This window comes from Mercenaria mercenaria, unplaced genomic scaffold (genome assembly GCF_021730395.1).
Source record: "Mercenaria mercenaria strain notata unplaced genomic scaffold, MADL_Memer_1 contig_3873, whole genome shotgun sequence".
Lineage (NCBI taxonomy): Eukaryota > Metazoa > Mollusca > Bivalvia > Venerida > Veneridae > Mercenaria > Mercenaria mercenaria.
This window is the reverse complement of record NW_026462055.1, coordinates 40,075-64,394: the sequence shown is the minus strand read 5'-3', so window position 1 is coordinate 64,394 and position 24,320 is coordinate 40,075. Positions and strand designations below refer to the sequence as shown.

Genomic DNA, 24,320 nt, shown 5'->3' with positions numbered 1-24,320 from the left:
AAAACACTAAATTCTCTTCTAGAAAATATAAGAACCAAATATGCATGTAAAAATCGTTTTGCACAAAGCAGACCAAAAATGGAAACGACATTTACGGTCGACGAAAGTGGTTAAAAAGCAAGAAGTAAAGCAGGTTAGTCCCAGTAGGCTTTAGGAATTGTCTGTCATGGAATCTTCCGCCTATCCTGTTAGATACAATCAATTAGGAAAGTAATAGGACTCAATACTAAACATGCGATGTATCTCAAAATATTTGAATAAAATCTGTAAAAAAGATCCCTTGGAAGCAAAGAATGCAACCAAAATGAATAATAGCAGACTCGGTTTGATTGAGTCTGTTCATGAGAGGTAATGAAATATGCAACACCTCTCACGCCCCCTAGCACCGGCTTAAGCGGAACTCTATTACATATATGTTGAATGGACTCCATGATCCCAAAGGACCAGAAAATATAACAACACTGAATCCAAGTACGGGGAGACTTTTTACAGCCGCCACACGGCACTTAAAGATTGCTGTTGTGATTGTTAATAAAATCTGTAAAAAATATCCCTTGGAAGCAAAGAATGAAACCAAAATAAATAATAGCAGACTCGGTTTGATTGAGTCTGTTCATGAGAGGTAATGAAATATGCAACACCTCTCACGCCCCCTAGCACCGGCTTAAGCGGAACTCTATTACATATATGTTGAATGGACTCCATGATTCCAAAGGACCAGAAAATATAACAACACTGAATCCAAGTACGGGGAGACTTTTTACAGCCGCCACACGGCACTTAAAGATTGCTGTTGTGATTGTTAATAAAATCTGTAAAAAAGATCACTTGGAAGCAAAGAATGCAACCAAAATGAATAATAGCAGACTCGGTTTGATTGAGTCTGTTCATGAGAGGTAATGAAATATGCAACACCTCTCACGCCCCCTAGCACCGGCTTAAGCGGAACTCTATTACATATATGTTGAATGGACTCCATGATCCCAAAGGACCAGAAAATATAAACCCTCGTTTAGTAAAACTTTTAATCACATTTCAAAGAACAGTTAGACAATTTCCATGACATAAAATCCTATGAAGTTATAAATAAAATGTCCATAAACATCAGGTTTTGATAAACCTCGTGACAGCAGTGCCTTCAGATTGCCTGGAAATTTCAATTTAAGTCTAAATTCCATTAGAAATATTTTGTTAAACGCAGTTTATGATAGCGTTAACCTTGCTGCATGAGGTTTGATTTTATTACTATACTAGTTACGTGCATTGAAATCGTCAGTCTAGAGTCTATGCACTCCAGATAATCTTACCGAGAACTATGTTTCCCGTAAGATATACTATATTAATAGTAAAAAATGCTCTCTTATCATAGCTTTTATTATGAATAATATTATGAGATATAAAGCGATAGACGCTACAGTATCCGTATGGCTGGTTTTATTTCACTATACCTACCAGAGATAAATAGTAATAACCATTTAAGACAACAACGGATTATCCATATTAAGAATAACATCTAGATAAGTTGATTATCAAATACAGTTATGACGTCAACATGGTTTTCTAGAAAAAAAAACATTAACATATAGATATTAAAAACAGACGTGCGATGAAAAATTGCATTCCAGATAATTGATGTTGTTCGATAAAAAAGAGGGCTTACGGTAAAACTTCATCGCATGTCAGCATGGTAATATGCTTAACAACATTAAGAATAAGATTTCAGATAAACACCCAATAGATGTAAGTTTTGAACTCTGAATTCTTACGTACCTCAAAGTTTCTCCACGAAGTGTAAGTTTGTCTTGTTTTTTGAAGCTTATTTCGTCCTCAGAAAATTGATTGAAATCAAATATTGCTGTTACTATCCTCACTCCCGAGACGGCTGAAAGTAAAAAGTGGCAAAGTTTCTCTCAACATAAAATACTGTACTGTGTATGAAAACAGATCAGAACAGAACAGAACGGAACATTAAGTTTATGTTATGTTATTCATCTTTCATATAATGTGCATTACATTATGTGGGCTTGAGGGCATGGTCGGTAGCATGTATTCCGAATACCGTCCTTGAACGGGCTCAATCAAACTGCCGCTGTAGCAATTTTGTTTATGTTGTGTTTGACGACTTGGTTTTTCACCTTTTTTATTATACAGTAAGTACAATCACATCAAACAACTTTATGATTATCATTTCAACCAAATTGGATATGTAAATAAATAGACGACATTCTCATTTTCCAGAAAAAAGAATCTTTCACAGTTTGTCTAAATATGTTATGTATGAAAAACAGGCCTTTTAATCCATGCACACCGGTGCTAGAGGCCTGAATGGTAAAGCACATTTTATAATTTACCTTTCATAAACTGACTCAGTCAAATCTCTGTCTGTAAATATTCCGTCTGATTGTGTTTTATGCATCAAAAGGACCTATTATAGAATTTATTAAACCAAAGATGAATATCCGATAGGGAACGGTACGTTCTAAAACGCAGCCTCCCCAAACGTAAACCAAGCACACGGACGCGGACACAACCAACATACACACTCACAAAAAGTAAACTCACAAGGACAAAACGAACAAACGAAAATGACAAAAGAACTGTCAGTGACAAAACCGAACTGGTTTATGGTGCACCTAATCTCGCTCTTATCCCCATCATGTTCCAAAGTCAAAGGACTGTGTAAATAAAAGAGACTCCTATCAGGTAAAACCCTAAAATACGCAAAGGCAACAGAAGGCATGTTATGGTCGAAATTGTACTGTTTTGTACTAAAATCGTCGATATAGTGGACTTGAGCCGGACTTTAACAATAACCTCCGTATAAAGCGTTCAATATATTTTACGGTGCCAGGTATATTGTCGGGAGGAGATAAAAAGCATGCTCACAGAATGCACGCATGCTTTGTTTCCAAAGTAAAAGAAAAATATCCGCCCAAAGATGATGATTTGTCAACAAAACCCGCCATATTTAACAGATAGACACAATTTTCTCACTTAAACCACCGAAAGATACAATTTAAGTGTTACTTATAAGCTTTTATAATGTGGCAGCTGAGTCCAATAAGTCCAGGGGTGTTCAAAGATACTCCGTCACAGATCTACTGTGGTGCAATTACTGGATTTATCTGTATTGGAAAATAAGCAGTGTCGATTGTTTTGAGGTCAACTGCAAAGTTATCAAAGTTTATTAGTTCTCTGTAATTGTTTTGTCATTTAAATATTCAAATTGCACTAAAATCATAAAGTTTGATTAATTATACTACTTCGTCCCATTTTTCAGTAGGACCAGTAGTAATAACGACACTGACGCAAGCTACAAGCTGCAAGCTGCATAAAACGAAAGATAGTTTCAGAGACATCTTACCATCAGAACTGACACTATGTGTTTTTAAAGGTACGAATAACGTGTAATCATATTCGTCCTCACTGCCGCTGTGCCGTGGCGTTAAGTCTTTACTATTGTTTGGAATGTCTTCATAAAAAGGCTCTTCTTTCTAAAATAAATGAAAAGTAATTATCTTATTAACAGTTCTGCTTGTATTTTGCTTGTCCAACTGATTTATGAAATATGTGAAATAGTTTTGCATACCTTAAAGAGAATTCCTATAGTTTTTTTTCCTGTCATCGATATTTTTTTCAAATTCACATATATGATAGGCAAATTCGTGCTGAAAACGATGAAAAATTAAAAACAATGTGTAACCAGGCTTGTACATTGTGAAAGTATGTTTTGAACACACCCACTGTTGCTGAAACTGCTAGCGATTTTTCAACATTTTCATAATTTTCTGCATTTTATGAATACCAACCAAAATATGCGTCTTTACAGATTTTATTATCTTCTTATCTGATATCATAGTCATGTTTACAATACTATTTCATCATAATGAGGGGTACCAATGAAAACAAATTTTGTCACAATTCTTTTAATCATTCTAGCAAAAGGTCAAGCACCAACCCTATCTTTTTATTTGCCGAATGCTCTAAGTATATTCTCAGGTTTTAAAAAATCGGAGTTTTATCAGTTGTACATTGTAGAAATAAAATGGCCCAAACGTGAAGAACTACCTTAACTCCAAATTCATTTCAGAATCCAAACTAATTTTAAAGTAAATTATTTCTTCAATGATAAATTTTAAATCTACAATTTTACTGTAAATCAATTAACTGTTGAATATCTAAAATGGTAAAACTGTTTTACTAAGAAATGCAGAAAAGTTTTTCAATTATATCTTGCTTAGATTCTTTTTTTACATCAGACAGCTTTTTATCTAACTCGTCATGACAGATTCAAACACTTCAATGTATCACCGAGAATGAAAAGAAGATTCTGGAAAACCCAGAAAACCCAACATTTTGAAATAATGATAAAACCATATTTATCAGAATTGGTGATGGAACCTTCTGGTAAATGACATTTTTGACATATATGATGTGTAAAACTATGACATGCTTTACAGTAAACAATAAGTCATAATACAGTGAAGCATAAAGGAGATGCCATGTATCTTTGCCCTTGAAATGTTAAATAAACTTTGAGTAAAGGAGTCCTTGTTAACAATCTCTGTTTGTTGTTTTTATTTGTTTGTTTGTGGGTCTGTGGTTGTTGTTGTTTTTTTTTGTTTAGTGACGCTTCTGGTCAGTGAAGACAACAATATGGAATATCACCGCACTTAAACATACTTCATAGTATGGAATTGCCAAAATAAGAGTTAGACACTCTTTTTTTAAATCGTAGAGTAATTTCTCTAACTTTTATTAAACTTCTTCGAGAAATAACAGACAGTATTATTGATTCCAAATTTGTCCCCGCCAGCACCAATACGACTGGTAACTACTGCTAACTTAAATGTTATTTTTCTGTTGTTTTTTTTTTAATTTGGAGCCGAAAGAACTGGTTTACTTTTGCGTATAGTTTTAAAATTCACATAGAATACTTGTTATTTATTATTCCTGATGATTTTTAGTAAGTTGACATCTTAATGGCTCAGCAATTGAAGTAACACTCTGACAAAAATTTCTGTAATATCAAGCTATAACGAGAAAACGTATCAGCCTTTTTTACTGAAAATCTGATACATTCAACGTTAGCATTACTAACTTTAACTTTACCATGTCCAATAACATGACCAAAGAAAAGAAGAAAAGTCACATTTTGATAAAAAAAAATTCAGCTCTGATTCATTGACTCTTTTGAGAAATTACCTGATTGTCTCTAGATAACTTTGCTAAGTGTAATAGTATAAGATGTAATGTCAAAGTATCCTTCACATCCATTCAGTACAGAAATTATGGAATTTACAAGTCGCTAGAGCGCGGTAGCTGATTTGTTTATACCAAATGAAATGCATGTGTACTGATATTAACCTTCAGGCGTTACCATTGCTAAAATTTGTTCAGCTATATCTGTGAGAGGAACATGCAAATTTCATTTGAACAAATCAAATAATATCACAGATTCTGCACGTCAATCTCTTTCAATTCGATCGTCAACTCTAGGCATCGAAAATGAATAAGATTTTGTGACACTGTTAACTTTCCTGTTATCTGTACACAGCCGTTAAGATTTGTCAAGTTTTGGAACATGAATACACGAAAAACTCCAGTTACTGTTGCTGGGTTCAATGAAATCATTATACATCAAATATTTTATTTCCTCTTTAAAATATATCTATTTGTTGGTTCATTCTGCACAGATGTTGTTTCATTTGAGTAGAATCCGCAAGTTTTGTATCGGTACATATTTATGGATAAGTTGTTTCAGCTTCCTGTCTTTGTTGAGGTTCAAAATGATAAAGAATTTCACCCAGATTTCTGCATTCTGAATTGTTCATTGACCATGAACAGTGCGTGTGTCATGTTCAATGTGACGTTCATTTGGATTTTCAATTACCTCACTAACAGGTAAAATTAACACTTACAAGACAAAAGACATTTTTTTTCACCAATGAACACTAACAGATCGAGGGACATTGCAGTTTCTATCTATGTACTCTTTTAATATATTTATATTTTTAACTGTTTTTGCTTTCGCCTCCCAGGAATGGTAATAATACAGTTCAGATCACTTGACTTCCTTTCAACAATATAAGCACAATAATATCTACCTTGTAACGGTTTACTAGGGAAAGATATAAGTGCCAAAACTTCTTTCTTTGGCAAATTGATCATATCTTGATTTCAATTTGTTTTGGGCAGATAGTATATTAAAACGTGCCTGTTCACACGCTTCTGTCTACTTAGTTCTGAAGTCAGAAACATACTGTAGCAAATTTAAAAATGTGTCATATTTTGAAAGCAATTTCTCAGGGTCCACGGACATTGTGACCAAATACTTATTCAGATCGTCTGAAGTCAAGTGATTCTTGTACAGAATCACTGACCACAAATAGAAGTAAATGAATACTTCCACCCCAAGCCCCTTTTATAAAAATGTCTTGATTATATGTTTCAATGTTTGACGAAATCTTTCGAAGTTATTTCGACTTTCCGGATAATAGGCATAAGATTAGCTTTGTCTTATGCCTAAGTTATATGATACTTGTTAGAATATCTTAGACATAGTTATTGCCTTGGTGAGTCTGTGCATGTTTTGTAAGACCAATAAGTATAGAAAAAGATAACAATGTATCTAAGGTTTCTGAAATGAATTTCATCAGCAGGTACATAAGTAGGCCGCCATTGTCTCGTCAAAATCCCATATTTAACAAAATGGCAGTTTGGGACCTGTGAAGCTTCTTCTTCACTAATAATCTTTGGAAACAATAATGAAATTTCAGAATCATTGTGTTCTTTTTTAATAAGCTGTGAAATTGACAGCGACTTATGACATTGTTATTGAAAAGAGAATGACCAGAGTTGTCTGTGTCTGTAAGCTGAATAGACAGATTAGAAGAAGCAGATCTGTCTAAGAGTTATCAGTTTGATTGATAATGGTATCACAAATACTATGTCTGATACAGGATAGTGGCTTACATATCCATAGTATGGGTAACTGCATACGAGGTGTAAATGTCAGAAAGTTTTTGCTTAGCTGGTTCAGGGTTTTCTTATCCAAACAAAGTGTGTCAGTTACAAGTAAATCTACCACAGTGACTACTTTTTCTACACCTAGGTTATTTTCTAACAATAAATGGACACTTTTAAATGGCATATCTTCTTAGTAAAGGGCAGTACATATGCACGAATAAGAGATAGAGATGCTCCGGTATCTCGTAAAGTTTTTGAAGTGGTACGCAGGGCTGAATACAAAGCAGCTATCTATAAATTGCTCATAAATTAATCATAAACTTCCATGAAAAGATGTCCTTGACCATTGTATCAGAACAAGACCTGGGTTTAGATTTCAGGGCGATAAAGCCTGTAGGCTTTGCTACATATGTTTTCTGTTTTCTTTTCTCATTACGTCTGTTATCTGTTTCTCGTTGGAGTGAAGAATTCAGAGATAATGCGTACAGTTTTCTTGCAATAAATGTAGGTTTATTGTGATAATCTACACACTCGGCTTTGGGAGAATGTGAGCAGACATTATTGGAAAAGTCTAGTTGACGTTTTAATCCGAGGAAAGCTCTCGCTTTCCTGACTTTTACAAATGAAAATGTTACAATAGTCTAGTAATTTATAACGTATGTACAACATTTCACTTGGGTTGGCCACTCTGACTTATTTTTCAAATTTCTTTTGGTAGAGGTTTGCCCATTGAGTAATTGTAAGTAGTTATTTTAAAATAGAGGCAAGGAGATCTTCAAAGTCCTCGCTTTGAATATCATAAAAAATGTTAGTACGGCTTGAACAGGCTCGATCAAATTGAGCCTGCAGCATTTTTGTTCTTGTGGAGTTTCCACTTATTCTATTTGAACATTTGTAAACACGTGCAGTACTTTTAGTTGCCTTTAATACCAAATATAAGAACATTTTCAATTTTTAAGGTGATAAACCGTTAACATGTCAAGACCTGTCTAGTGACAGTACGCCCGACTGTTTTAAGTTTTGTTATTAAACAGGATTTTTCTATTCAAGAATTATTCATTTGTCAAAAATAATGTATGAGTTATGGGGATCGACACTACAATCTTGTCCGATTGAACAGAACACCTGTTGCAGTTTCAACCAAGTAGTAATATTAATGGGAGTAATTTCAATGCAAAAAGAATTAACATGTATTTTCCAAGTCCAGAAAAGGGCATTACGTTTTTCCAAAATAAAATTCAGAGGTATTGGACATGCACATTTCGGCATGTTTTGTCACCACAATTGTGTGTACTAGATTATCTGCATTGACTTTGGATGTAAAGCTATATTCTATAAGTACAATAAGAGGAATGACTTTGTAAAAACTCATGTAAGAGTTATTGAACTTGATGTCATACCTTGTGATATTACCTGAAAAATGAGTGTTCTGTTTTAATGTAGCATCTGCAATGTTTTAAAACACAGTACAATGGAATAAAAAACAAACAACTAACAAAAAGTTCTAGGCTAACGTGAGGCTTAAGTCTTTACATGCTGTAAGTAGGATTAGGAGCTTGTTACTCTTACGTACATTTTCACTAGTTTCAATTGAATATCTTAAATAATGAAGAAGATATGAGACTTTAAGCGCACCTGTAGCCAAAAAATATGGCGTGCAAGTCGTGATTAGTATCCCCGGCCGCGTCATACCAAAATTATGAAAAGGTACATGTAGGTCCCTTACTCAGCATTTAAAGGGAACTTTGCATCTCTTTTTCATACCCTTATGGCAATGAATTCGCACATAAAAAAGGTGTCGAGAGTAATTTATATTGATTTTGAAGTTAATACACGATCGGCCTTAAATAAATTTGAATTAACTTTTGGACTTACTAAAAGATTTAACCAAAGTATTAAACAAAAAGGGATATAGTATAACACGGGAAACACTGCGGTTACAGAAACGCATCTTTTCACATAAGAGAACATGATCTCTATGAATAAGTACAGCAGGTTTTATTGAATATTCGAAGCAACGGAGAAGAGACTTTATGAGAACTTTGTCAGAATAATTTGTATATTTGATATATTGACAACGTAACTCATAAGCACAAATAGTGCTTGACTCCATTTTCATGTTATCATTGCTCTACGTACGAGTATCGTTGAATTACCGTTAATAAAAGGATTTTGGTCATTTATGGCTGATTTGGGTTCATTATGTTGATAGCTGGATCCCAGCATCACACATTATGTCATATACAAATGTCAAAAGGAACCAGATATTTGATAGAGCAAGTACTCGTTGTAAAACGTTATGTTTAAATTTGGCCAATCAGAAACAAATTCTAAATCTATATCCAAAAGAGGTACAGAGACTAGTGGTTTTAATTTTTGCCGTTGTACCAAAGGATACAAGGACAGTGTAGCTGAGAGTAGCCTGGCCTACATATATTTTAGTTCCAGAGATAGTTCCAACTTAATGTTTCAAGATGGACTACGATAAATGGGCGGCGACGGAAGAGAACGAATGTGTTTTTCAGATTCTGAGCTTAGTGATTACGTTGACAGAAAAGAGAAGGAGTATACTGAACGTGAGGAACGTATGTCGAGACGAGATGAAGACAGACGGAGGTTGGAGGCTCAGGAAACTGAGAAGAAGCGATTGTTCGAGCTTGAACAGTCTAAAAAGAAAAGGTTATTTGAGTTGGAACGTATGAAAAAGGAACGAGCTTTAAAAAAGGAAGAGCGAGTTTTGAAGGAACAGGAATTGGAGATGCTTAAAATAAAGGCTGATGCCGGAGCTTTGGGAGATGATAAAGGTGCTGAGCACCATAACAGTAAGCCACTGCGGCCGAGACTCTCGAAGTTCGAAGAAAGTAAAGATGATATGGATGCATATCTCGAACGATTTGAGCGGTTTGCAAAACGCCAGGGAGGGAAAGAAGAGACAGTTGTTGTTAGCCTCAGCTCATTACTAACAGGAAAAGGCCTGGACGTATATACAAGCATGCCTCCAGCCAATGACTACCATGCATTGAAGAAAGCAGTGCTAAAACGTTATCAGTTGACAGAGGAAGGTTTTAGATTGAAGTTCAGGGAATGCAAGCCAGAGCGAAGTGAAACTGTGTTTCAGTTCATGGCAAGGCTGGACAGGTATTTCAGTCGATGGACAGAGTTGACAAAACGTTTGAAATGCTGAAAGAACTTATTATCAGTTCATCCAAACTTGTTCCAATGACCTTGCTTTATTCCTAAAGGAAAGAGTTGCAAAGTCGACAGCTCAGATTACACAGTTGGCAGAACAATATATTGAAGCTCATGGTGGCTCTATCACATCTAACCGGATGAACAGAAGTAATTTGTCATGCAGCAAGGAGCCACAACCTTCGAACGAGGTTCAGCCATTGTCTCAGTATACACAAAGTGAAAAACCAGCTTTTAAAGAGCCTATATGTTTTATATGTAATAAGGAAGGTCATGTTGCACGAGAATGCAGAGACCTATCCAAGAGAAAAGTAAGCGGTGCAGCTTTAGCTAGTAGGGGATCTTATGAGGAAAGACAGAGAAATAGGCATAGAATGCAAAAGTCTACACTCAAAGACTGGGGAAAGGAAGTCCAAGCGCAGAAAGACAGTTGCAGCCTCAGTTATAGCAATATCATTAGATGACGAACGGTTAAAAGACTGCATAGAAGATGGACGACTTATGTTAGCACATGGAAAATCCATTTCGGATATAGCAATCACATGTACCATTGATTCAACAAACGGTGATAGGAACTTGATATTGAAGAAAGGATATTTATGTGATAAAAAAAGTTCAGGTTTTGAAAGATACAGGGTGTGAATTCGCATCTGTCAAGAAAGACCTTGTATCAAAGAATCAAATGTTAGATAAAAGGTACCTTATGTTTGCGATCGATGGATGTTCAAGTACAGTTCCTGTAGCAATGATACAGGTCGATACACCATATGTTTAAGGTGAAATTGAGGCATTGGTTGTGCCGAACATGATATGCGATTTAATAATCGGTAATTTAAGGGAGTTTCAGATAGGCCAGACATAAACTGGAAAACCCGAGATGAAAGACAGTCTTCATCCGTCGAAGATATTGCTGCAACTGGGATGACGGAAACCGAGCATGCAATAAATACGGAACCCTCTGAGGTTTGCGAAGTCAAAGACGAACATTTAATGTTGAGCAAATGAAAATTGCTCAGAAAAATGATGAGACGTTAAAGAAACTTAGGACTTAAGCTACAAATAAGTCGAAGCTGAAAACAAAAAGAGGTTTTAGGTTAAATTACTTTTTTTGGATTTAACGTCGCACCGACACATGATAGGTCATATGGCGACTTTCCAGCTGTAATGGCGGAGAAAGACCCCAGATGCCCCTTCCTGCAACATATCATCACGAGCGGGCACCTGGGTAGAACCACCGACCTTCTGTAAGCAAGCTAGATGGCTTCCTCACATGAAGAATTCAACGCCCCGAGTGAGGCTCGAACCCATATCGATGAGGGGCAAGTGATTTGAAATCAACGACCTTAACCACTCGGCCACAGAGGCCCCTAGGTTAAATTATGAAGTGAGGGAAAACGTATTATATAGAATCTTTGAGGAGAAAAATGGAAGTGTTGTTGAACAGATAGCAGTCCCGACCCAGTTCAGGAGAAGTGTTATGACATAAACTCATAAGTCAATAGCCAGGGGACACTTATTAGCTTAAGAGACACTTGATAAAATACGAACAAGTTTTCACTGGCCAGGCATCACAAATGAAGTAACAAGGTAAAGTAAAAAACTGACCTGTCATCAAATAGCAGTTACGGTAGATATAGTTTGCAAGAATATAAGCATGATAGAACAGAAAGAAACTGAAGACAATTTAATGACAGACCAGAGTCGCACAATTGTAATGAAAGAGGACTGAACCGATATCATGAGAGGTCATCTATAAAGTATATGAACAGAGGATCACGTTGTCCTAACAGAAAGGGCATAGAGAGAGATATTAACAGACGAGATGATAGGGGTTATAAAGACCATGGCCCGAATAAATCTGAGCATAAGAAGTCATAGAGACAAAATGACATGAGTGATGAACTCGTTAAAGGGTTTATTCGTAGGTCTGACGGGAGTTATCATGTAAAAGAAGGTTTTGGTGAAAACGATCATTATGCCAACAGAAAAGATGACAAGTACTCTCACAAATAGAGAAAGAAATGAATATCATTCATGAAGAACAATGATAGTAAATTAAAAGGTCAGGAGATGAACGTTGTATGATATTCTTGAAATCATATACTTTATGTTGAGTCTTTTAGAGATGTATGATCTTTGATTTTTAATTTAATCAGTATATTACTGAATGTATATTAATGATAGCAGTGATACATGATTTGTAAAAATCAAGAAATAGTAAAAAGAAAAAAATGATTTTGTATACAAATTATTCCTTAAGTTTTTGAAAAACTGAAAGTATTTTCTTGAGAAGGGGGCTATTGGCAGAATAATTTGTATATCTGATATATTGACAACGTAACTCATAAGCACAAAAAGTGCTTGACTACCTTTTCATGCTATCATTGCTCTAATTATCGTTGAATTACTGTTAATAAAAGGATTTGGGCCATTTATGGTTGATTTGGGTTCATTATGCTGATAGATGGTTCCCAGTACCACACATTATGTCATATACAAATGTTTAAGGGAACCAGATATTTGATAGAGCAAGTACTCTTTGTAAAACGTTATGTTTAAATTTGGACCAATCAGAAACACGTTCTAAAAATAGCACGTCTGCTAGGGTATGAATAGATAGATAGATGACAGAGAGCTTATTCGGTATCCAGCGGTTGAAGAAGACACATTGAGGATTCAACTAATAATTTATCCCATTACCTTGATAAGGACGGTATTGCAGTTACCCTGTCGGGGCGGATAAATTATTTTTAAAAAAGACGTTTGAAATTCATAGACTAAAGAAGAGTTGCAGAATTTCAACAAGGGTTCGAGCTATAGGGTCAGCGCATAGGAGTTTTACCCTTATGATGGTTGAATGCTACAGACTATAGCAAATATAGGCTAAGTATGTGAAAGCTGAGACAGAGACCCAGAGTTTGGTAATCTACTGAGATAGTAATAGAGTTCCAGCTTATAGACGGTTCAGAATTACTGGCGAAGTACACCCAAGGCATCGGGGATATACCTACATGGTAGTTGAATGCTACGTAAAAATGATAGCACATAGGCGCTGAGCATCCATGAGTCAGGGCAATCATACAGAGTTTGAGAGGACAGAGACCGAGCATCTATGCGATAGGACTCGTATGTTGTTGATTCAAAGACATTGTCTGACGGGAACTTCCACAAAAAAAAACCGCCATGAATAGAGTCTTCAGTCTAAAGGAGTTTGAGCTAATCATTTTTAATTGAAGATTGTTAGTTTGAAATTGTCTAGCTCATAATTGAAATCATTTACGAATCATTGATACACGAATCATTTAGGCAAGGTAGCCAAAGGAAAATTTTATATGCCAGATATTTGGTCTTACCAGCTTTACGTTTTAACATAGGACATTCTACATTGTTTGTCAGCTAGTCTAAGACATAGTCACCTTAGCGATTGGACCCAATTCATTGTTCAAGATACTAAAGACGTAGGCACTTCCTTGGGTCATATAACGCGTATCCTGACAAATTTTAACCAACGGTTCTATCTTTAAAGGGGCATAATTCTGAAAATATTGCAGGAAGGGTAACAGAACTTCTAACACTAAAAGAGTAAGTACAGGAATTTTCAATTTAATATCGTAAGTAACAATGAAGATACTTGACTTCATTTAAAACGCAGACACGATCGCTGGCGCCGACGACGAGGCGAGTGCAATAACCTTCCTTACTTTTCGAATAGCCGAGCAAGAAATAAGTAAGCGGGACTGTAAGAGTGTCAGTTACACCCTTTTTCAGCAAGCATCTTTCGGCGAACACCGTCTAAGAACGAATTCGTTACCTATGCCACGTGACTTGAGTTTGCAAATCAAACTACTTGATAACGCATTATAGATAATTTATCAAAAGGGAAGATTTATGCAACACTCTGCCTGATTGGACGAGAGTGTCAATTTCTTTCACTCTGTTGATTGTGCTACGCTGAGTGAAATGTAGACAAAGCGTTTATCCTAAACGACGCTGTTCACAGTTTTAAAGCTAACTTTGGCTCAGTATATTTAGCAAGAATATTGATTTATCTTAAAATGATAAGTAAGTTTAATAAATATGATAAAAACCTGTTCAAATACCAACATATATCAAATTAAAGAAAGAGCTGAATACGGTCTGCGTATCACATGAATAAGGGTGTGATAAGAGTCTTTTATGTAGAGAAGTGCTTTTTAAAAGATTTTCCTTGTTACAATTGTCGTCTTTAGTATGTTATGTAAATATTGAACTCAGTTGAAATCTGTTTTATTATGTATATGCTATATAATGACTGAATCTCATTACACTGAAAGAAGGTACGCTGCATACAGTTTATCTATGTGATATGACTACGGTCAAACTTTGCATATGAAACAGAAATATTAAAATAATTACAATTGTATGTTTTGCTTGACCTTCACTTTTTTATAGGTGTGACGTCATTGTCCAAAGATTCATGAATAGCGAATATGCATTTGTTAAAGCGGGATCAGTTGGCCTATTTTAGAAATAAAAAAATAATAAATAAAAAATCCTTTTAATTGATTTTTATGCCCCCGAATGGAGGCATATAGTTTTTGAACCGTCTGTCTGTCGGTCTGTCAGTCTGTCGGTCTGTCCGCAATTTTCGTGTCCGGTCCATATCTTTGTCATCGATTGATGGATTTTCAAATAACTTGGCATGAATATGTACCACAGTAAGACGACGTGTCGCGCGCAAGACCCAGGTCCGTAGCTCAAAGGTCAAGGTCACACTTAGACATTAAAGGATAGTGCATTGATGGGCGTGTCCGGTCCATATCTTTGTCATCGATGGATGGATTTTCAAATAACTTGGCATGAATGTGTACAACAGTAAGATGATGTGTCGCGCGTAAGACCCAGGTCCGTAGCTCAAAGGTCAAGGTCACACTTAGACGTTAAATGATAGTGCATTGATGGACGTGTCCGATCCATATCTTTGTCATCGATGGATGAATTTTCAAATAACTTGGCATGAATGTGTACCACAGTAAGACGACGTGTCGCGTGCAAGACCCAGCTCCGTAGGTCAAAGGTCCTAAACTCGGCCATAACTATTCATCAAAGTGCCATCGGGGGCATGTGTCATCCTATGGAGACAGCTCTTGTTTCTCATGTATTCTAATCAAACTTGATTTGAAGCATCTTTATTAGGCCCGCAGCGGGGACATTTGACCCCTTTTAGGGGCTGCTAGAGCTAGAACTAGAAATGCCTTTATACAGCGTCTCATGAACAGCTTGGTGGATCTTTGTCATACTTGGTCTGGAGCATCATTATAAAGTCCTCTTCCAAACTGGAACTTGGGCCCTATTATAGCTAAAAGTAGATATGCCTTTCTTTGCATTAACCACTTAAATGTAATGGATTTTTATCAAACTCGATGTGTAACAATATCGTAAGGTCTCCTGCTATTTTGTTACAAATGGGGATAGGGACCAATTTAGCTAAAACCATAAAAACGTTTAATGACCTCTTCTCATGAACCGCTTCATGAATCTTCATCAAACTGCTGCTGTAATTATTCGTCTAAGGATAAACGAAACAAAATTGCAACCCTACGAATCCTTTGCGAAAAATTAAAAGAGCGATGTTTAGTTTTGCAATTTGAAAAATGTTAGATGAAAGATGGACGTTAGATGAAAAATTCATAAACTTCTTTCCTTATTACAATTCGCCGACCATCATTTTTAAAGATATTTCTTGTAAGGAACTGTTATGTAAATCAGAACCAATCAGTGATGAATAGAAGATATGTCTCAAATGATACTACATTCTACTCTACATACCTGCTTTGTAGCTGACTTCTTTTTTACAATTTGTTTAATTCGTTTAAAAAGACCTCTAAGTTTTCCTGTAATCAAAGTAAACAAATAAGTAAACATTCATAATGCAGGCATTGTGTCGTGCATATAAACTATCATAAAGTCTAACTTTACGAGTTATATTTTTTCAACCGTCAAATGTTCTCATTATATAGTAAACTAAATGGTACTCGTTGTTTTAAAAATATAAAAAACACTTTTTATCAGTTACACGTGGATAAGGTCAAATGTTGTTTGTCTTTATGCATATTCATATTTGATTAATTCATCTCACTTACAATAAACGTAAGATATTATTTACTACAGTTTCATACTTTAGTGTAAGGTATGTTGTGATAACATCAAAATTGGGGTTACCATACAAACTCTTAACTTGGAGAAATAATTTTACGATGTACAAATAAGCATATTACCTTTCTTTGGTACATAATCATCACTTCCAAGCTCATAATTTATCTCTCGGTCCGAATCTGACCATGTCTCGTCATCATCCGGATCTGAAAAACAAAAAACAATAAAACTTAAATGTTTTGACTGCTCCTCAATCTATGGTACATTTTATAGAAGAATATTCTTAATACTTTCATAGAATGCGACTAAGTAAAAAAAAGCAGACTGGGTCTGATTAAGTTTGATAATGAGAGTTAACAAGAGCACCACCTACAGGTGCTATCGCTCGTTTGCTTGTGCTGGACAATATGTAAGGAAAGAGTTATAGTTCATATTTTCTTAGTACAAAAAGGCCATAATTCTGACAAAATGCAGGGTAGAAAGATGGTTTTTGACGTAAATGTCCCCTAATGACGATTAACTAGTGTGCAAAGTTAAAAAGCCGTAACTTTAAATTTATAGTTTTATGAGGAAATGTGACCTTAACAAAACACTAACCAATTGATCTACACTCAAATTTTCAAGGTACAAATACGGCAATACTTGTGACAAAATGCTTATCAGAGACATTCAGAGTTATGGGTCTCGGCCTGCATAGATCCCTTATGATGGTAAACAATTGCAAGTGTGCTGTACAAAATTTCAAAGCTGTAGCTCTTTTAGTGTTTGAGAAAAGATGTATCTAAACAAAAAAATTAAACAACGTCGACGATCAAACGACGACAATACCTCGCAAAATGCCTCTATGAAGCCTATTGATGAAATGTGTTAGGCAACAAAATGTCAACATTACTTGCGCCCCTAGCCCGGCTTAAGCAGAATTCTATAAAAAAAAATGAATTGACACCATAATAAGCCATTTAAATAAATGGTAGACGGGGATCGATTCCACATGTAAACATATTTTAGTTTTTCAAACTCAATGGGCTATTACCATATTAAAAGTGTTTTGTGACAGTTACTGTTCTTTCAAGATAACGTCGGTATAATCGGCTTTCTTTGGTTTTATGTTAAGCTTGATATACCTTCTACGAATGTAAGTTCCGCTCTAGAACTTCTATTTTGATGTGTGAAGAGTGTCTTGTGCCATATCCTCATTTCGATCACTCTCTTTTCTTAAAGACTCTTCAGATTCCTTTTTATCAGCATTTTTTCTTGCACCAGTCTCTTTCTCTTTTTTAAGATCTCTTTCCTTTTTCTCATATTCAGACGTCTTATCTTTTTGGCATATGTCTTTAATCTCTGTAACCGTGATTTCTTTGTCACATTCCTCAATCAATTGAAACACAAGATCATCTGCAAAAATAATGTTGTCCTCCATGTGAACATCATTAGCATTGTTCAGAATATTCATTCTTGTCAGTTTACCGCCAACATCTAAGAACCAGCATTTATTTATCTTCTTCAACTTCCACTTCTTCTTTCTATCCGTATCTGATTCCTCCATTATTTAGCTCCTACAATACAATATATGATATATATTAGAATATCCATGACTAAATTGTAAAATGACATTATTCTCTTCCTATCTGTATGCTTATTATATGCATTTAACTAATATCGTATAAAGTTTGGTACTACTTTTTCCCGTCAGTTTGCCATTTCTCTGTTTTAGTGTCATATTAGATTAAAAGAGTATGCCTAATTAAAAAAGAACAAAACTTAAGTAATTACATAGTTAGGTCTGTTGTTTCAAAATCGTGCTATAGCTTAAGTTATTGTTATTTGATTTTGATATTTTATTTCTAAAACAATGTATTTATAGCTTAATTATACTATTGCTTGTAGTATTTAGCTGCAGCACTTATTTTAGTCGCGCGAACGTGTAACTACTACTTAGCTCGATATAACGGTCTTAAGTATTTACTTAAGTATTATACTTTTATACTTCGCTTTTAGTAAAATTAAGAATTATTATGTTATGATCTATGGAATAGTACGGTTCTGACACATACTTGGCTAAGCAATTAGGTTTTTGTCGTGTTTTCGTGTTGTCGTGTTTTCATTCCGCCGACACGAAAACACGACAAATTCTTTTCAGACATCTAACATAAAATGTAATTATTCTGAAGCCAATTTTAAACGGTTTTAGAAGCATTTTCTTTCTATTCGAAAGAACCCCCAATTCAAAATTTATTTATATTCACTAAAGCTGCATTAGGAGATTAGAGATTATAAAACAGTACAATAATATGTCAGCTGTCAGCTATCGTTTTAAGAATACGAAGTGTATGTATTACAGACCAGGTTCCAGAAATATTTCATTGGGGTGCGGGAAGCGCCAACAGTTAAAGAATGATGGCGGCATCGGCGAGCTGAGTGGGGTTAAGCACGGAAGGGGGTAACCCCTCGTGTTAGATGGGTCAGGGCGTGTCTGCATTTGAATGTTTGAAATATATATTTAAATGGTGGCCTCTGCTGCAAATTTTGAGGTACGGGGTTAACCCCGTCTTGACAGTGGAGTCACAGGGTCTTTTCCTTGTCATGTTTTGAAATATAGGTATGAAATAGTGGTCCGTGTTGCATTTTCCCCCAAAATTTGAAATAAGTTAGGGGGTCATGGCCTCCTATTCAGGGGGTCAGAGGGTATCCTTACCGATATTTTTGAAATATAGGACTAAAATGATAGCCTCTGTTGCACTTTTGGGTCTAAATTTTGAAAAGAAATCCTTTGCCAAAATAGTTGGGTTGGGTGCAACTATGAATGAGTTCAGGTCACTTTGGGGGTTGGGGTGGGGGGATAACACGGTCATCGGCCTCAGCCCAGAACCCGAGCCTGTATAAATAGAAAAATAATTACGTACATGCGTTGGCCTTAATGAAAATTAACTTATTCGCATGAAATACCCAACCCCCGTACCTCAAAATTTAGGCTTAAAAATGCAGCAGATGCCACGATTTTATACATAGAGTTCAAACATTTAAAGGCAGAAACGCCTTGACCCACCTAACATGAGGGGATACCCCATTCCGTACCTAACCCACTCGACTCGCCGATGCTGCCCTCATTCTTTAACTGTTGTCGCTCCCCGCACCCCAATGAAATATATCTGCAACCGGGTTAGTTATACATACACTTCGTATTACTCTACATTTGATAAGATATGTCTGAAAAGAATGTGTCGTGTTTTCGTGTCGACTGGGCGAAAACACGACAACACGAAAACTCGACAAATACCTAATTTGTCGAGTTTTCATGTTGTCGTGTTTTCGCCCCGCCGATACGAAAACACCACAAATAAAGGGCGCGAAAACGACATTTATACCCACCAACACGAAAACCCCACAGATATATTTGTCGTGTCGGCGCCCTTTAAACGTCGAGTTTTCGCCTAAAATTTTGTCGTGTTTTCGCCTCGCCGACACGATAACACGACAAATTAGGTGTTTGTCGAGTTTTCGTGTTGTCGTGTTTTCATTCCGCCAACACGTCAACACGAAATGGCAGAAATCAACCACTATACTTTAGTGTGTTTCAAACTGTACCCTTATTGGATTATGTTAATAAAATTGCAAGTCGGTCCCATCCCCTGTTTTGTCTAAGAGATTTCATAGTTCTAAGGTGTGAGATATCTGGCATATTTGTTAAATTAAATGTCTGGAATGTCAAAGTTAAGACGCTTGTGGGTTTATAGATTTGAAATCACACGGAACGTTAAGAACTGGTATGTCAAATCCTGAGCATAGGAGCTAAACATGTATGTAATCTGCACAAACATCAACTGCGCCCAAACTTATTTATGAAAAACGAAAATGGCTTGAATATTGAGTTCTGCTCAACCCGAGGCGAGAGGGCGTAGGCGGTAGCATGCATTTCCACTACCGTCCGTGAACAGGCTCAATCAGACCGAGCCTGCAACATTTTCGTTTTGTTGTGTTGAGCGACCTGTGGAGTTCCTACTTTACTCAAGAACGTTTATAAACGTAACCTTCATATATCAATACTCCAAGTACCAATAAAGTTTTATTTTCGATCAATATTTCATGCGGTGTTCCGTTTGGACAATCGTGACTTTTTATTTAATACTAAAGCGCGATGCATGATGGTACGATGACAAAAACGCAATGGCGCGATGGCACGATCACGAAACAACGATGATATGATAGTGAAAACGCGATGGCACGATGATGAAATCGCGATGGTGCGATGGTACGATGGTAAAATGTCGATGTAATATCGCTTTTTCATCATCGTACCGTCGCGTTTTCAACATCGTATCATCGTACCATCGCGTACCGTACAGTCCATAAAATAAACAAACGTGTTTGTAAACACGGACGGATCCAAACGGAAGTGGAAGTAGCATTTTATAGAAATATTCCAGTGTCAAAATGCAAAACATATCCGTAGCCCTGACCAACCTATAAACCGGGCAAGTCTATTTTATAAGTACATCAACACTGCTGACCCATTCAAACGAGCTGTAATTTTAAGTACCGATAACGTTTTTTCTTAGTAACCTGTAATGTTTACTTAATAGTGTGGTGCAGTTCTATTGTCACATTTAAACTTCACTAAAATCGGTTTATTTTACTTCGTGTCAAGACACTAATAGCGATCTACATTTTTAACATACAAAGTCGCTATTGAATCAAGCATCAGAATTACTAATACATAAACAGGTTTAGAATAATAAGTATAAACTGGTAAGTTGTAACAATCTGTACAATTTCTGAGAAACTCACATTTTAGAGGTATATTATGGCCATGTTGGTCCCTTTCGTTTACCTAGTGATCATCTCTTTTACGTCGAGCATTACTGAGCATTTTAGAAGCAACTGTTTGCAATATGCTTCATATTTTGCCAATTTATTTGGGATTAAACATATTCTTTGATCTAAGGTTCTTAAAAATTTGAAAATCTTTAGCCTAACTGGGGCTTTGTTATTATTGCACTTAATGTAAACACATGTAATACAAATATTAATAAAATGTCTTAAGATCTGAAAAAAAGTCACTTACCGCGATTCTCTTTATAAATAATATAAGCCAGGATAAACGTAAGGTGGCAGTTTTACGTGCACAATAAAAGTATTTGCTCATTTATGTCGGTCAAACTTTATAGATAACGTATCTGTATGACATTGCATGGTGCATGGTTACCTTCAATAGATAAAAATTGGTTCCATTAGAGTTTTGACAAATATGAAACACGGTATGGTTGGTAGAAAAATGGCGGCTCCCAAGAAAACAACAGAGGAAAAGAACGTTTACAGAATTAATTTTCTTTTTTCTTCTTCTTCTTTGAAATCGTTTGGCGGAATCTGAGGAACGTTGACATGGTTGTTCCTCGGATGGACCTCTTAAAAACTGTTCCAAGAATACTTTTTCCGTACAGAATTCTGATTGCCATGGCAACCGAATGGAAAAACGTTAACTATCTTCTCCGAAACAGCAAGGCTTAGCTTAGAGTTTTGATATGTAACATTGGCTAGTAGTCCTCTGCCAGATTTGTTCAAGTCAATATTGGTCCTGCTTAGGTAGTCATAGTTTCTACTCCGTCAAAACAGCTGATCACATGTATTGACAAACTGCTGTTTGACGTCGTAGGCCACTTCTGTCAAAAACTAAAACAGGAAGGAGGAATGAGAATGTGCTGTGGAACTTCATGCAAAGAATTACGAAAATTTTGTATAGAAAGGAACCCACATACTGTAGTGTTTATCTATGTGTTATTTATATCCAGACCCTTGATATTAAGGGATAAGTATTTAGACCCAAGACTGGGATGGTTTATACACTTTACTATCAAACAGGCACATACACTCTCACTGACCATATTACAGAATAGTATAATAATATATAGAGGCAATGCAATAAGAGATGCTGTTCTCTGATTCGCTGAGAGGCGGAGCTTAACATGAATAGATTAAATACTACATCCCTGCCTTCTTTTAGATTTGTCCTTGCAATAAATATCTGAAATTGCATATAACATGTAAACATAAACTGATTAAATAATTGAAACAAAAAGACTGGTATATTTTACACATTAAACACGTGTTTTAGTTTGAAATTAAGATGACTGCATTAATTAAATTCCTATTTACGAACATTGTTTGTTATGCTCACTTTTCCCCTTCAACAAAATTATAATGTCATACAAATTAGCAACTTGAGATAAAATCCACTTTCGATAACATTAGAATGTCAGTTTTATTGCTGCAATTTATTTCACAGGTTGTCCGTTAGATTAGGGTTATGATCCCACGCTGTCAAATCAAGTAATGTTTATCTTGCGTCGTTGAGGTCTGAGAATCACTGATAAAACCTTACAAAATACATTATGCGAAAACATTAAACTATCAGCAACGTGAATGATATGGCATGTAAAAGATTTGCATGATTCAACAGAATAATATCGCTGTGATAAAATGCTTGAGAAAGAAAAAAAATGAAAGGAAAAAAATGCCATAGTTTGTTCTCGCATAATGCTTACACTAATTAATTGTGATGATTTTCAAACGCGTATTATTATGACGCGTATCACTTTATGAAATGTCACACTATTTTTCCATTGAATTAATATATCCAGCATTCCATTGAATTTTCATGAGAAACATAGCCTATAATTATTAAACTGAATGATTTTATGATTCAAAAAGAAAAAAAACTTATATATGTAATTACATGAAGTTTCACATTAATCATTTAAACACAATTGTTTCAACATAATCCATGCTCAATGAAAAGAAACACATGTTCCTGTACATTCATTCACATCGCTTTCATTCTTAAACTATGTCATATGTCAAAAGGTACTTTTGTACGTCGTGGACGTTGCGATCGTCGTAAACCAGTATACGTCGGTGACGACTCCTCCTTATTAACATCCTTCATTTGTCCATGAAACTCTTTAAATTTTGATATGTCTCGTGTAATTAACTTTCCATTCAAGTTAATTGTTACTGCCGAACCTTTCCTTTTAACAACTTCTCCGGGGATCGGATGATACGGTGTTTGATTTTTCGTGTAGTTTTCACGTCGCAGAAGTACTTTATCTCCAATTTTCACATCACGGTGCTGAGCATGTCGTGTTTTGTCAGCATACTTTTTGTTTTTCATTTTAACAGACTTATCTCGTTGTCTGATATATTTATCTTTGACTTTCGCAGTGAATTTTGGTAATTTTGTGTTTAGTTTACGTCCGAACATTATCTCAGCTGGAGACAGCTGTGTTGTACTGTGAGGTGCGTTTCTATAGTTCAGCAAGAAACTTGTTATTTCATCTTTTACACTATTTCCAGAAATTGCGGCAGATTTTATTGCTTTTGAGAGCGGTTTCATGAAAGATTCTGCTATAGGATTACCCATCGGGTGCAGCGGAGTTATTTTTCTATGCTTGAATCCTGCATGTTCTGCATACTCTTTGAATGCATGACTTTGGAACGGAGGACCGTTGTCACTTCGAAGCACTTGGCAATACCCGAACATCGCGAAAACTGACTCTAATTTGTTAATGACTGTGTTCGCCGTAAGACTTGTCAGTTTCTCAACAATAGGATATCTCGAATAATCGCAAATGATTACCATGTAATAAATTCCTGCAGCAAATGGTCCACAAAATCAACAGAAACTTCCGAAAACACAGAATTTGGTAATTCCGAGATTTTGATAGGATCGGGCACTGTTTGTTTTGTTGTTGTTTGGCATGATACGCATTCCCTGATTTCTTGGTCAACTAGTCTGTCCATGTACGGAAACCAGCAAGTTTCACGTAATAAAGCCTTTGTTTTCACACGACCGATATGTCCTTGATGTGCTAATTTACACACTTGTCTCTGAAATTTTGTTGGCACGCACAGTCTTGTACCACGTAGCAGTACTTGTCCGTTTTCTGTGTCAAGCACAGACAGTTCTTTAGATACCATTTCGTAGCACTTAAACGAATCATCAACTGCACACTTTTGTAATTTCCAATCATTTG

The 24,320-nt window shown here is 35.8% G+C and overlaps 2 protein-coding genes across 2 annotated transcripts; both read right to left on the bottom strand.

Annotated features, from left to right (window-relative positions):
- Positions 1-1,770: 1,770 nt before the first annotated feature.
- Positions 1,771-21,470, bottom strand: LOC128553473 (uncharacterized; the record flags this gene model as incomplete). Its single annotated transcript, XM_053534634.1, has 6 exons — positions 21,356-21,470; positions 17,418-17,849; positions 16,416-16,499; positions 15,967-16,031; positions 3,365-3,494; positions 1,771-1,882 (listed from the first exon to the last, which is right to left on the bottom strand). Coding segments are annotated over exons 2-6 (464 nt in total), but the record flags the coding sequence as incomplete, so codon positions are not given.
- Positions 21,471-23,137: 1,667 nt separating this feature from the next.
- On the bottom strand, positions 23,138-23,827 carry LOC128553472 (uncharacterized protein K02A2.6-like). Its single transcript, XM_053534633.1, has one exon. The coding sequence runs from the start codon at positions 23,825-23,827 to the stop codon at positions 23,138-23,140; it is 690 nt and encodes a 229-aa protein (XP_053390608.1).
- Positions 23,828-24,320: the final 493 nt, after the last annotated feature.

Coding starts and splice junctions, on each gene's coding strand:
- LOC128553472 (XM_053534633.1), bottom strand. CDS start 23,827: ATGTTCGGGTATTGCCAAGTGCTTCGAAGTGACAACGGTCCTCCGTTC.